Source organism: Trachypithecus francoisi, unplaced genomic scaffold (genome assembly GCF_009764315.1).
Source record: "Trachypithecus francoisi isolate TF-2019V2 unplaced genomic scaffold, Tfra_2.0 Lachesis_group17, whole genome shotgun sequence".
Taxonomy (NCBI): domain Eukaryota; kingdom Metazoa; phylum Chordata; class Mammalia; order Primates; family Cercopithecidae; genus Trachypithecus; species Trachypithecus francoisi.
Genome location: NW_022681462.1, coordinates 22,096,586 through 22,110,579, shown reverse-complemented (window position 1 = coordinate 22,110,579; position 13,994 = coordinate 22,096,586). Strand labels below are relative to the sequence as shown.

The 13,994-nt window shown below is 40.0% G+C and overlaps 1 protein-coding gene across 21 annotated transcripts in view; it reads right to left on the bottom strand.

The window, feature by feature from the left end:
• DYSF (dysferlin) overlaps positions 1–13,994 on the bottom strand; it is a 247,566-nt gene that overhangs the window by 58,427 nt on the left and 175,145 nt on the right. For 13 of the 21 annotated variants that reach the window (XR_004428173.1, XM_033175041.1, XM_033175042.1 and 10 more), the window contains one exon: positions 13,642–13,704. The exons of the other annotated variants lie outside the window; for them this stretch is intronic. Coding sequence is in view for 12 of the 13 variants with exons in the window: in XM_033175041.1 (XP_033030932.1) it covers positions 13,642–13,704 (63 nt within the window). In the remaining variant the exon portion in view is untranslated. The remainder of the gene's footprint in view (positions 1–13,641; positions 13,705–13,994) is intronic. 21 annotated transcript variants of the gene reach the window in all.

Here is a 13,994-nt window from a genome sequence, read left to right as displayed (position 1 = left end):
TTTCTAAGTATCGAATCATTACACACAGACTACATTTTCTGGACAATAGAGACCATTCCAGTTAACCTAGAAATCAATAACAAAAGATAACTTAAAATATAACTTAGTAACTTCCAAAAATCATGTTTTTAGATAACTTAGGTGTCAAAAAGAAATAATAAAAATCCAAAAATACTCAGAATGGGAAATAACAAAAATATTCGTTGTCAGAACCTACAGGATGCATAAAGCAGCAGTGACAGGACATGTTATAGCCTTAAATGTTTGCATAGAAGTTAAAATATAATAAACTCCCCCAAAATAGAAGGAAGAAAAGAAATAAAATGGAAGGAATAAAATAGAAGAAAAGAAGTGAATAAATTATATAATAAGGAAATAATAGAGAAGATCAACTAAAAATATTTTGAATCGACTGAAAAAAATCTGACAAATTCTGGCAAGAATAATAAAATATAATCTTGAGAATGAAAGGAGGCATAACTAGAGGGAGAAGAAATTCTTTTTGAAAAATTAAGAGATCATAAAAAATGTTACACCAATATTTTTAGGAAGAAATAGATAATTCCTAGAAAATTTAAATCACCAAAAGTCACTCACATAGAAACAGAAAATCTCAAAGGTCCTATAAACATTTTTTAAAGTTGCATCAGCAGTTTAAAATAGTCCCAAAAAGAATACTAAGTCTAGACAGTTTCATGAGTGAATCTACCAAACATTTAGGCAATGGATAATGCTAATCTTACGGCTTACACAACAGAGGTCATTTTATAAGATTAGTATTATCTAGATACCAAAACCTGAAAATAATAGTATGAAAAAGGAAAACTTTAAGCCAATATCATCCCAAAAAAATGATGCAAAAAAAATCCTAAACTTAATGTTTGCAAACTGAGTCCAGCAAGGCAAAAAAAAAGATAATATATCATGATCAGATTAGATTGTTTCAGAAATGCAAAGTTGTTTAAGTACTAATATAGATATATTTATTAGTGTATATTAAGTTCTCTAAATCTGAAATTCCTGTTATATATATTTTAGATATCTTGGGTTATCTAATTAACATATACATTAATATATTATATCATATAATTATGTATTATATATTAATGTAATTCATTACATTAACAGTTAAAGGAGCAAAATTATATGATCACTTCAATGGATACTTTAAAAACATTCAATAAAATTTACCAACATTCATGAAAAAAACAGCTAACTAGTAAGGTTCTAACAGGTATCTAGGTTCACCTGATAAATTTAACGCTCAGTGGTAAAACATAAAAACACTCATTTTTTAATTAGGAGCAGAAAAGAATACTCTCTATAACTAAGTACATAGAACATCAGCTGAAGGTTCTAGTCAATGGCAATAAGATGAGAAAATAAAATTAAAAAGTAAAAGAAATACAGACAGAAGAATTAAAATTGTGATTAATCACAAATTATATGATTGACTCTATAGAAAATCCAGGAGAATTCTCAAACCAGTATAATTCATAAGAGATTTTAGCGAAGTTTCTGGATATAAGATCTGTATATGAGAATTGATTTCATTTATATACAAGCAAAAACCAATTAGAAAATATATCTTTGGCGTGACTCACAGGCACATTGCAGAGAGAAGCTGCCGCTCCCAGGCAGATTTTAAAGATCTGGTTAAAGTGAATTGATTTCAGATTCCCAGCCCCGGAGTGGACTTGGTGTTCCCTGTATGATAAGCAGGGAGAGGGGCAAGAGGGTGGTGGTTCTTTTGGTCAGAATCACTGCTTGTGTTAAGACACTGTGTCTGTGCTGGAGAAAGTGGTTACCACCCCTTCTCTGCACTGGAATTTAAGCCAGCAGATTTGGTGCCATAAGAATCATGGACTAGGGGGCGGAGCAAGATGGCCGAATAGGAGCAGCTCCAGTCTCCAACTCCCAGCGCGAGCGACACAGAAGACCGGTGATTTCTGCGTTTTCAACTGAGGTACTGGGGTCATCTCGCTAGGGAGTGCCGGACAATCGGTGCTGGTCAGCTGCTGCAGCCTGACCAGCGTGAGCTGAAGCAGGGCGAGGCATCGCCTCACCTGGAAGCGCAAGGGGGAAAGGAATCCCTTTTTCCTAGCCAGGGGAACTGAGACACACAACACCTGGAAAATCGGGTAACTCCCACCCCAATACTGCGCTTTAAGGAAACAGGCACACCAGGAGAATATATCCCACACCTGGCCGGGAGGGTCCCACGCCCACGGAGCCTCCCTCACTGCTAACACAGCCATCTGCGGCGATCTATCCGCAAGGCAGCAGCGAGGCTGGGGGAGGGGCGCCCGCCATTGCTGAGGCTTAAGTAGGTAAACAAAGCCGCTGGGAAGCTCGAACTGGGTGGAGCTCACAGCAGCTCAAGGAAGCCTGCCTGTCTCTGTAGACTCTACCGCTGCGGACAGCGCACAGCTGCAGCCCATTAGGGGAAAGAGCAGGGGCGGTGCAGACGCGAACGACTCTGTCTGACAGCTTTGGGGAGAGCCGTGGATCTCCTAACGCGGAGGTTGAGATCCGAGAACGGACAGACTGCCTGCTCAGGTGGGTCCCTGACCCCTGAGTAGCCTAGCTGGGAGACATCCCCCACTAGGGGCAGTCTGACACCCCACACCTCACAGGGTGGCGTCACCCCTGAGAGGAAACTTCCAAAGAAAGAATCAGACAGGTACACTCGCTGTTCAGCAATATTCTATCTTCGGAAACCTCTGCTGCTGATACCAGGCAAACAGGGTCTGGAGTGGACCTCAAGCAATCTCCAACAGACCAACAGACAGTCCTTCTGACTGTCAGACGGAAAACTATCAAACAGGAAGGACACCTATACCAAAACCCCATCCGTACGTCACCATCATCAAAGTCCAGAGACAGATAAAACCACAAAGATGGGGAAGAAGCAGGGCAAAAAAGCTGGAAATTCAAAAAATAAGAGTGCATCTCCCCCTGCAAAGGAGCGCAGCCCATCGCCAGCAACGGATCAAAGCTGGTCAGAGAATGACTTTGACGAGATGAGAGAAGAAGGCTTCACTCCATCAAACCTCTCAGAGCTAAAGGAGGAATTACGTACCCAGCGCAAAGAAACTAAAAATCTTGAAAAAAAAGTGGAAGAATTGACAGCTAGATTAATTAATGCAGAGAAGATCATAAACGAAATGACAGAGATGAAAACCATGACACGAGAAATACGTGACAAATGCACAAGCTTCAGTAACCGACTCGATCAACTGGAAGAAAGAGTATCAGCGATTGAGGATCAAATGAATGAAATGAAGCGAGAAGAGAAACCAAAAGAAAAAAGAAGAAAAAGAAATGAACAAAGCCTGCAAGAAGTATGGGATTATGTAAAAAGACCAAATCTACGTCTGATTGGGGTGCCTGAAAGTGAGGGGGAAAATGGAACCAAGTTGGAAAACACTCTTCAGGATATCATCCAGGAGAACTTCCCCAACCTAGTAGGGCAGGCCAACATTTAAATTCAGGAAATACAGAGAACGCCACAAAGATACTCCTCCAGAAGAGCAACTCCAAGACACATAATTGCCAGATTCACCAAAGTTGAAATGAAGGAAAAAATCTTAAGGGCAGCCAGAGAGAAAGGTCGGGTTACCCACAAAGGGAAGCCCATCAGAATAACAGCAGACCTCTCGGCAGAAACTCTACAAGCCAGAAGAGAGTGGGGGCCAATATTCAACGTTCTTAAAGAAAAGAATTTTCAACCGAGAATTTCATATCCAGCCAAACTAAGCTTCATCAGTGAAGGAGAAATAAAATCCTTTACAGATAAGCAAATGCTTAGAGATTTTGTCACCACCAGGCCTGCCTTACAAGAGACCTGAAGGAAGCCCTAAACATGGAAAGGAACAAGCGGTACCAGCCATTGCAAAAACATGCCAAAATGTAAAGACCATCGAGGCTAGGAAGAAACTGCATCAACTAACGAGCAAAATAACCAGTTAATATCATAATGACAGGATCAAGTTCACACATAACAATATTAACCTTAAATGTCAATGGACTAAATGCTCCAATTAAAAGACACAGACTGGCAAACTGGATCAAGAGTCAAGACCCATCAGTCTGCTGTATTCAGGAGACCCATCTCACATGCAGAGACATACATAGGCTCAAAATAAAGGGATGGAGGAAGATCTACCAAGCAAATGGAGAACAAAAAAAAGCAGGGGTTGCAATCCTAGTCTCTGATAAAACAGACTTTAAACCATCAAAGATCAAAAGAGACAAAGAAGGCCATTACATCATGGTAAAGGGATCAATTCAACAGGAAGAGCTAACTCTCCTAAATATATATGCACCCAATACAGGAGCACCCAGATTCATAAAGCAAGTCCTTAGAGACCTACAAAGAGACTTAGACTCCCATACAATAATAATGGGAGACTTCAACACTCCACTGTCAACATTAGACAGATCAACGAGACAGAAAGTGAACAAGGATATCCAGGAATTGAACTCATCTCTGCACCAAGCGGACCTAATAGACATCTATAGAACTCTCCACCCCAAATCAACAGAATATACATTCTTCTCAGCACCACATCGCACTTATTCCAAAATTGACCACATAATTGGAAGTAAAGCACTCCTCAGCAAATGTACAAGAACAGAAATTATAACAAACTGTCTCTCAGACCACAGTGCAATCAAACTAGAACTCAGGACTAAGAAACTCAATCAAAACCGCTCAACTACATGGAAACTGAACAACCTGCTCCTGAATGACTACTGGGTACATAACGAAATGAAAGCAGAAATAAAGATGTTCTTTGAAACCAATGAGAACAAAGATACAACATACCAGAATCTCTGGGACACATTTAAAGCAGTGTGTAGAGGGAAATTTATAGCACTAAATGCCCACAAGAGAAAGCAGGAGAGATCTAAAATTGACACTCTAACATCAGAATTAAAAGAACTAGAGAGGCAAGAGCAAACACATTCAAAAGCTAGCAGAAGGCAAGAAATAACTAAGATCAGAGCAGAACTGAAGGAGATAGAGACACAAAAAACCCTCCAAAAAATCAATGAATCCAGGAGTTGGTTTTTTGAAAAGATCAACAAAATTGACAGACCGCTAGCAAGACTAATAAAGAAGAAAAGAGAGAGGAATCAAATAGACGCAATAAAAAATGATAAAGGGGATATCACCACCGACCCCACAGAAATACAAACTACCATCAGAGAATACTATAAACACCTCTACGCAAATCAACTAGAAAATCTAGAAGAAATGGATAATTTCCTGGACACTTACACTCTCCCAAGACTAAACCAGGAAGAAGTTGAATCCCTGAATAGACCAATAGCAGGCTCTGAAATTGAGGCAACAATTAATAGCCTACCCACCAAAAAAAGTCCAGGACCAGATGGATTCACAGCTGAATTCTACCAGAGGTACAAGGAGGAGCTGGTACCATTCCTTCTGAAACTATTTCAATCAATAGAAAAAGAGGGAATCCTCCCTAACTCTTTTTATGAGGCCAACATCATCCTGATACCAAAGCCTGGCAGAGACACAACAAAAAGAGAGAATTTTAGACCAATATCCCTGATGAACATCGATGCAAAAATCCTCAATAAAATACTGGCAAACCGGATTCAGCAGCACATCAAAAAGCTTATCCACCATGATCAAGTGGGCTTCATCCCTGGGATGCAAGGCTGGTTCAACATTCGCAAATCAATAAACGTAATCCAGCATATAAACAGAACCAAAGACAAGAACCACATGATTATCTCAATAGATGCAGAAAAGGCTTTTGACAAAATTCAACAGCCCTTTATGCTAAAAACGCTCAATAAATTTGGTATTGATGGAACGTACCTCAAAATAATAAGAGCTATTTATGACAAACCCACAGCTAATATCATACTGAATGGGCAAAAACTGGAAAAATCCCTTTGAAGACTGGCACAAGACAGGGATGCCCTCTCTCACCACTCCTATTCAACATAGTGTTGGAAGTTCTGGCTAGGGCAATCAGGCAAGAGAAAGAAATCAAGGGTATCCAGTTCGGAAAAGAAGAAGTCAAATTGTCCCTGTTTGCAGATGACATGATTGTATATTTAGAAAACCCCATTGTCTCAGCCCAAAATCTGCTTAAGCTGATAAGCAACTTCAGCAAAGTCTCAGGATACAAAATTAATGTGCAAAAATCACAAGCATTCTTATACACCAGTAACAGACAAGCAGAGAGCCAAATCAGGAATGAACTTCCATTCACAATTGCTTCAAAGAGAATCAAATACCTAGGAATCCAGCTTACAAGGGATGTAAAGGACCTCTTCAAGGAGAACTACAAACCACTGCTCAGTGAAATCAAAGAGGACACAAACAAATGGAAGAACATACCATGCTCATGGATAGGAAGAATCAATATCGTGAAAATGGCCATACTGCCCAAGGTGATTTATAGATTCAATGCCATCCCCATCAAGCTACCAATGACTTTCTTCACAGAATTGGAAAAAACGGCTTTAAAGTTCATATGGAACCAAAAAAGAGCCCGCATTGCCAAGACAATCCTAAGTCAAAAGGACAAAGCTGGAGGCGTCACGCTACCTGACTTCAAACTATACTACAAGGCTACAGTAACCAAAACAGCATGGTACTGGTACCACAACAGAGATATAGACCAATGGAACAGAACAGAGTCCTCAGAAATAATACCACACATCTACAGCCATCTGATCTTTGACAAACCTGAGAGAAACAAGAAATGGGGAAAGGATTCCCTATTTAATAAATGGTGCTGGGAAAATTGGCTAGCCATAAGTAGAAAGCTGAAACTGGATCCTTTCCTTACCCCTTATACGAAAATAATTCAAGATGGATTAGAGACTTAAATGTTAGACCTAATACCATAAAAACCCTAGAAGAAAATCTAGGTAGTACCATTCAGGACATAGGCATGGGCAAGGACTTCATGTCTAAAACACCAAAAGCAACGGCAGCAAAAGCAAAAATTGACACATGGGATCTAATTAAACTAAAGAGCTTTTGCACAGCCAAAGAAACTACCATCAGAGTGAACAGGCAACCTACAGAATGGGAAAAAATTTTTGCAACCTACTCATCTGACAAAGGGCTAATATCCAGAATCTACCAAGAACTCAAACAAATATACAAGAAAAAAGCAAACAACCCCATCAAAAAGTGGGGAAAGGATATGAACAGACATTTCTCAAAAGAAGACATCCATACAGCCAACAGACACATGAAAAAATGCTCATCATCACTGGCCATCAGAGAAATGCAAATCAAAACCACAATGAGATACCATCTCACACCAGTTAGAATGGCAATCATTAAGAAGTCAGGAAACAACAGGTGTTGGAGAGGATGTGGAGAAATAGGAACACTTTTACACTGTTGGTGGGATTGTAAACTAGTTCAACCATTATGGAAAACAGTATGGCGATTCCTCAAGGATCTAGAACTAGATGTACCATATGACCCAGCCATCCCACTACTGGGTATATACCCAAAGGATTATAAATTACTCTACTACAAAGACACATGCACACGTTTGTTTATTGCGGCACTATTCACAATAGCAAAGACTTGGAATCAACCCAAATGTCCATCTGTGACAGACTGGATTAAGAAAATGTGGCACATATACACCATGGAATACTATGCAGCCATCAAAAAGGATGAGTTTGCGTCCTTTGTAGGGACATGGATGCAGCTGGAAACCATCATTCTTAGCAAACTATCACAAGAAGAGAAAACCAAACACCGCATGTTCTCACTCATAGGTGGGAACTGAACAATGAGATCACTTGGACTCGGGAAGGGGAACATCACACACTGGGGCCTATCATGGGGAGGGGGGAGGAGGGAGGGATTGCATTGGGGAGTTATACATGATATAAACGTCATGCACATGTACCCTAGAACTTAAAGTATAATAAAAAAAAAAAAAAGAAAATATATCTTTAAAAATTCAAGTAAAGAGAACAATAATGCATAAAATTGCTAGAACTAGATAGAATAAAAGTTGTACTAGACTTTTTTGGATGAAATTATAAAAATTCATTAAATTACCATTAAAGAAGGCCTAAATAAATGGAAAGATATATAATGTTCATGGTTAAAAGGCAATATAATAAAAATGTCTGCTTTCCCCCAAATTGATCCAGAAATTCACTGTAACTCTATCACAAATCTCAACATTATTTTAAGTTGAAAAACTGATTCTAAAACTGAAGTGGAAAAGCAAAGGACTAGAATAGCAATGGTGTTTCTGAACATGAACAAAGTACTTCCTTATCAGAGATCAAGACTTATTAGAAAGCTATAGTAAATAAGATAGTGAAATGGCCCAGGGAAAGACAAATAGACCAATGGAACAGAATAGAGAGCCCACAAATAGCCCACACTTATATGGAAACTCAACAAATGACACAGCTGTCACTGTAGGTCAATGAGAAAGGACAGGTCATTCTATGATGATACTAATTCATTGGTTAGTTATATGAGAAAAAAATCTCTACCTCACAGTTAACACACACACAAAATCAATTCCAGGTGAAATAAATACTTAAGTGTGAAAAGCAAAACTTTAGAATTTTTAGAATATAGACAAATATCTACCTTAACAGTCTTTTCTAAACAAGAGAGAGAGAAAGATAAACTGATAACCCAAGATATCTAGAATATATATAATAGGAATTTCAGATTGAGAGAGCTTAAAAATGACTTGAATGTAGAAATTAAAGAAACCAATCTATTATAATATCAGCAGAATTTTTAAGGAGCTGGTTCTTTGGATGGAAAACAGCTATAAAATACATGAAATTATATGAAGCCTAATAAAAAAGGAAAATAACATAAATACATAAAATTAAGAATAAAGATGAAAACAGAATAGATACAAAGGTTTTATTATAGTAATATGTACAAATTTATACCAGTGTTAACAGGCAGTATGTGGTGACATCTCAGCTACCAAATTGATTGAAGAAGTACCAAATGATCAAAGAATCCCCTCCCAGAAAATGTGCTGAGCCCAGTTTTACAAATGCATACAAGACAGTTGCATCATATACAATTATATAAGATATGCATTCCTGAAACTCTTCTATAATTCAAAACATATAACATAACACCACTTTAGAGAAAAAATCATGGCTATCCTGTATCAGCTACATAGATACAATTTCACCACCTTTTAAATCACATGATTGTCAGTCTTTTTTTTTAATTTAGGTTTCCTACTATTATACATTTTGTACATAAAGCCAAACTATTGAAATATTTGTATCATATAATTTCCAAATTGCATAATTTCAGTTCATAAACAGTGGCTCTAGTGTATTTTAGGGCCTTTCAGGAACAATAATTAGCATGCCACAGAGCCTGACGGGCGGATCACGAGGTCAGGAGATCAAGACCATCCTGGCTAACACGGTGAAACCCCGTCTCTACTAAAAATACAAAAAACTAGCCAGGCGAGGTGGCGGGTGCCTGTAGTCCCAGCTACTCCGGAGGCTGAGACAGGAGAATGGCGTAAACCCGGGAGGCGGAGCTTGCAGTGAGCTGAGATCCGGCCACTGCACTCCAGCCTGGGTGGCAGAGCAAGACTCCGTCTCAAACAAAAAAAAAAAAAAAGAGCACAGAAAGTAGAAGCACACCTGGAAAGGATTTTAAGGGACTAGTATAACCCTGACATCAAAGTGTAACAAAGACACCTTGAAAGTAATACTTATTAATAGAGACATAAAAATCCTAAGTAGTAGCAAATCTAACTCAATAATGTATAATAGAAGCTCTCCTTAAAACTTCTTCTTAGCCAGGATTAACAAATGTTGGCAGTCTGTCCTGTCTGCCAACAGTCTGCCTGAGATCCAGAACCACTGACTGTCCACAGCTGTTCTAGGATGCCCACTGCAGCTCCAGAAGATGAGCTGGGTGTTTGCCATTAGTCAACTGTGTTTCCTCCAAGACCTGTTTATGCCAGTTGTACTAATATAGAAATTGGATAAACAAAGTATATACTTAAAAACACATAGAATTTGGATATAAAAAGGAAGGAAGGGCATTGTATCCATGAAAACTAATTTAAGGCTTTTGTGTTTTGGTGGAGTTGTTTGTTGCAACAAGGTCTCACTTTGTCACCCAGGCTAGAGTGCAGTGATGCTATCACGGCTCACTGCAACCTCGTCCTCCAGGGCTCAAGCAATCTTCCCACCTCAGCCTCCTGAATAGCTGGGACTACAGGCATGTGCCATCACACCTGGCCAATTTTTGTATTTTCTGTAGGGACAGGGTTTCACTATGCTGCCCAGGCTGATCTCAAACTCCTAGGCTCAAGCAATTTGCCTATCTCGGCCTCCCAAAGTGCTGGATTACAGGCGAGAGCCACCACACCTGGCTTTCTTTTGATTTTTTTTTTTTTAAGTGAGGACTATCAAGTACAAGTGAGATAACATAAAAGGTGGAAGGGCATCTTAAACTCTAAGAGGACTCTACACTCAGATTTTTTTTTTTTCAAGTATCATTACATTCTCATTAAACTTTAATAAACCTAAAACTAAAAATCCTAGATAATGCATTTTGGATATGATTTATACCAAAAGGATGACATGACACACAAGTCAGCACATCCAAATTCAAAAAGAGGGTATGGCACATGTCAAATGATTGACAAATAAAGTTACATGGATATGGTTAAAAACAAAATGTGGTACATTTTTTTTTTTTTTTTTTTTTTTGAGATGGAGTCTCACTCTGTCACCCAGGCTGGAGTGCAGTGGCGCGATCTGGGCTCACTGCAAGCTCCGCCTCCTGGGTTCATGTCATTCTCCTGCCTCAGCCTCCCAAGTAGCTGGGACTACAGGCGCCCGCCACCACGCCTGGCTAATTTTTGGTATTTTTAGTAGAGACAGGGTTTCACCATGTTAGCCAGGATGGTCTCGATCTCCTGACCTCAAGATCCGCCCGCCTCGGCCTCCCAAAGTGCTGGGATTACAGGCAAGAGCCACCGCACCTGGCCTGTTTGTGGTACATTTCTATGACTTTTAATAAGTCCCTATTTAATCAACTTTTTCAATTAGCCAATCAACTACCTGTCTTGACTGCATTGGATAAGGTGGCTGCAACTGTAGTAAACTATAATACCATGACCAATTGACCGATTTGGGTTTACCCCAGGAATATAGCACAATTATACACCTATTAACAGACAATGGAAAATAAAATTATCATCTTAATAAATGCCAAATGACATTTGAGAGAATTAAACTTCCATGCCTAATTTTTAAGCTATTAATAAACTAACAATCAGCTGGGTGCGGTGGCTCACGCCTATAATCCCAGCACTTTGGGAAGCCAGGGAGGGTGGATCACTTGAGGTCAGGAGTTCAAGATCAGCCTGGCCAACATGATGAAACCCTGTCTCTACAAAAATACAAAAATTAACAGAGCGCGGTGGTGGGCACCTGTAATCCCAGCTACTCAGGAGGCTAAGGCAAGAGAATTGCTTGAACTCAGGAGGCAGAGGTTGCAGTGAGCCAAGACAATACCACTGTAGTCCAACCTGGGCAACAGAGCAAGACTCCATCTCAAAAACAATAAATAAACAAACAAACAAAGGACACAACCTTGCCAAAATCAAATATCTGTCTGAAACCATCAATAATTATCCTAATTAATGGAAATCTGGTAGAGGCATTCTCATTAGAATGAATGACTAAATAAGTCTGCTCAGCAGCATCTCAAATATCAAATGGTATTTGGAAAAAGGAATAAGCCGTTATTATTAGAAAGAAACTAACACGTTTACCATTATTTGAAGAAAACGATCTTACCTACTTGGAAAACCAAACAATCAAAGAACAATAGTCAGAACTAATAAATGGGGCTTTAAAAAGAGTCAGTTCCAAAGTAAATATACAAAAATATTATTTTCCTACATTCTAGCAATAGTTTGATAAAGTCATAAGAAAAACAGATATTCCATTTAGAACAGCACCAAAGACCATAAAATGCCTAGGAATACACTTTAACAAGAAATGGCCTGAGCAGGTGTACCTAGGGGTAACAAAACAAAACAAAACAAAAACACAGAAAGAAATCATCTGGACGGACACATATAAAGTAAACTAAAATAAGTCCTTTAAGGGACAAAAGAAGACAATAGGAGAAATAAACAAATTAAATGGCAAATGATACGGAGTAGTTAAAAGTTCATATGACATGCAGCCATATCTTTAAAGAATACAAGAATAGGCTGGGTGTGGTGGCTCACACCTGTAATCCCAGCACTTTGGGAGGCCGAGGTAGGCAGATCATGAGGCCAGGGGTTTGAGAACAGGATAGCTAACATGGTAAAACCCCATCTCTACTAAAAATACAAAAAATTAGCTGGGCATGGTGGTGCACACCTGTAGTCCCAGCTACTTAGGAGGCTGAAGCAGGAGAATTGCTTGAACCCGGCAGGTGGAGGTTGCAGTGAGCCAAGATCATGCCACTGCACTCTAGCCTGGGCAAAAAGGCGCACTCTGCCTCAAAAAATATACATATATATAATATATAGTCTATATTATATATATTATATAATATACATTATATAACATATATACACACAAATATGGGAAAATATTCATGTATACTTTTAAATTTAAAAAATCCAAATTATAAAAAAACTATGATCCCAATTTTGTTTTTAAAAAGTATTCATGTGAGCTTAAAAGACATCTAAAAAATGAAGGCACATCAAAATCCTAACAGTGCCTATCATTAACTGGTAGGAATAAAAGTGGTTTTAACTTCCTGCTTGACACTTTTTGTGTTTTCCATATTTTATTTAAAAAAGATAAATCAGAAAAAATATATATCTATATCGATAGCCTCCTTCTAGAAGTTCATGAGTCCCCCAGTACAGCAGTGCCTCCTCTTGACACCATAAGTAGAATGTAACTCACTGCCTTTGGCAAGTTCTGTCTCTTACGCCACCCTCCACAGGTCAGGGGCTCCCACTGGCCCTCAGCATGGGACTTCAGGCGCACATGCTGAAGGCTAGACACCAAAGTCATCTTCCTAGAGGGACCCACAGCCCAGAAAGATGACACCTAGGAAATCCACTCAGGCAAGCAGAAAGGAGCCCTGCCAGAAACTGCAGGAGCAGACTGTTGGCCCAAGCAGACCTCTTAGCACCCAAGGGGGCCAGCCAGGGTTCCTCAGTCACACATCCCCGTCACACACCAGGGAGGAGCACAGAAAGTCAGCCTGCCGTCTGAGGTCCTGCGCCCAGAAGAGGCTTCTGGGGTCCCACACTCCAGAAGTCAGAGTCTAATAGAGAGAGTTCCCTGCCTCCACTGGCCCATGCAGCCCCACCTATGCCCCTCAGTCTTCACACAGGTAAATAAAATTAAGGTAAATCCCAGGAAGTAACCTAGGGGTGTCCATTTCTGAGCATCTACTCCATAGCTTTCTCTCACTCCTCCTTTACAGTGAGGCAAAGATAGGTGACTTTCCTGCTAGGGCTCAGGAAATACCTCCTTTCTTCCCTCCCACTCTCCCCTCCCGTTTCCCTCCTAACCCCCTACCCCCAGCCCCACAAGGGAACACAAGGAGCCCACAAATAAGTAAGCAATACATACATGAGGACTGGATGGAGGAGAAGCCGTGTTAGTAGGGACCAAGCTCGACAGACCGTCTGCAAGCTACAAATGAAACATGCTGGTTAGCAACAGGAAGGCTGGACAATCCCCAGGAGGTAGCGCTCTCTGACCAGGCACCCTCTGCTCTTCCTCCAGGGAGAACATGTGCTTTGGAGTTGGACAAGCCTGGCTCCAACACCTCACCAGATGTGTGACTTTGGGCAAGTCCCTTGACCTCTCTGAATCAGCTTCCTACCTGGAGAATGGGTCCAAAGCCCACCTCACACAGCGACAGTGAGTACGAATGAGATGAAGGCTGGGCACGTCCAGCACAAGGCAAGGCACGTGGAAGG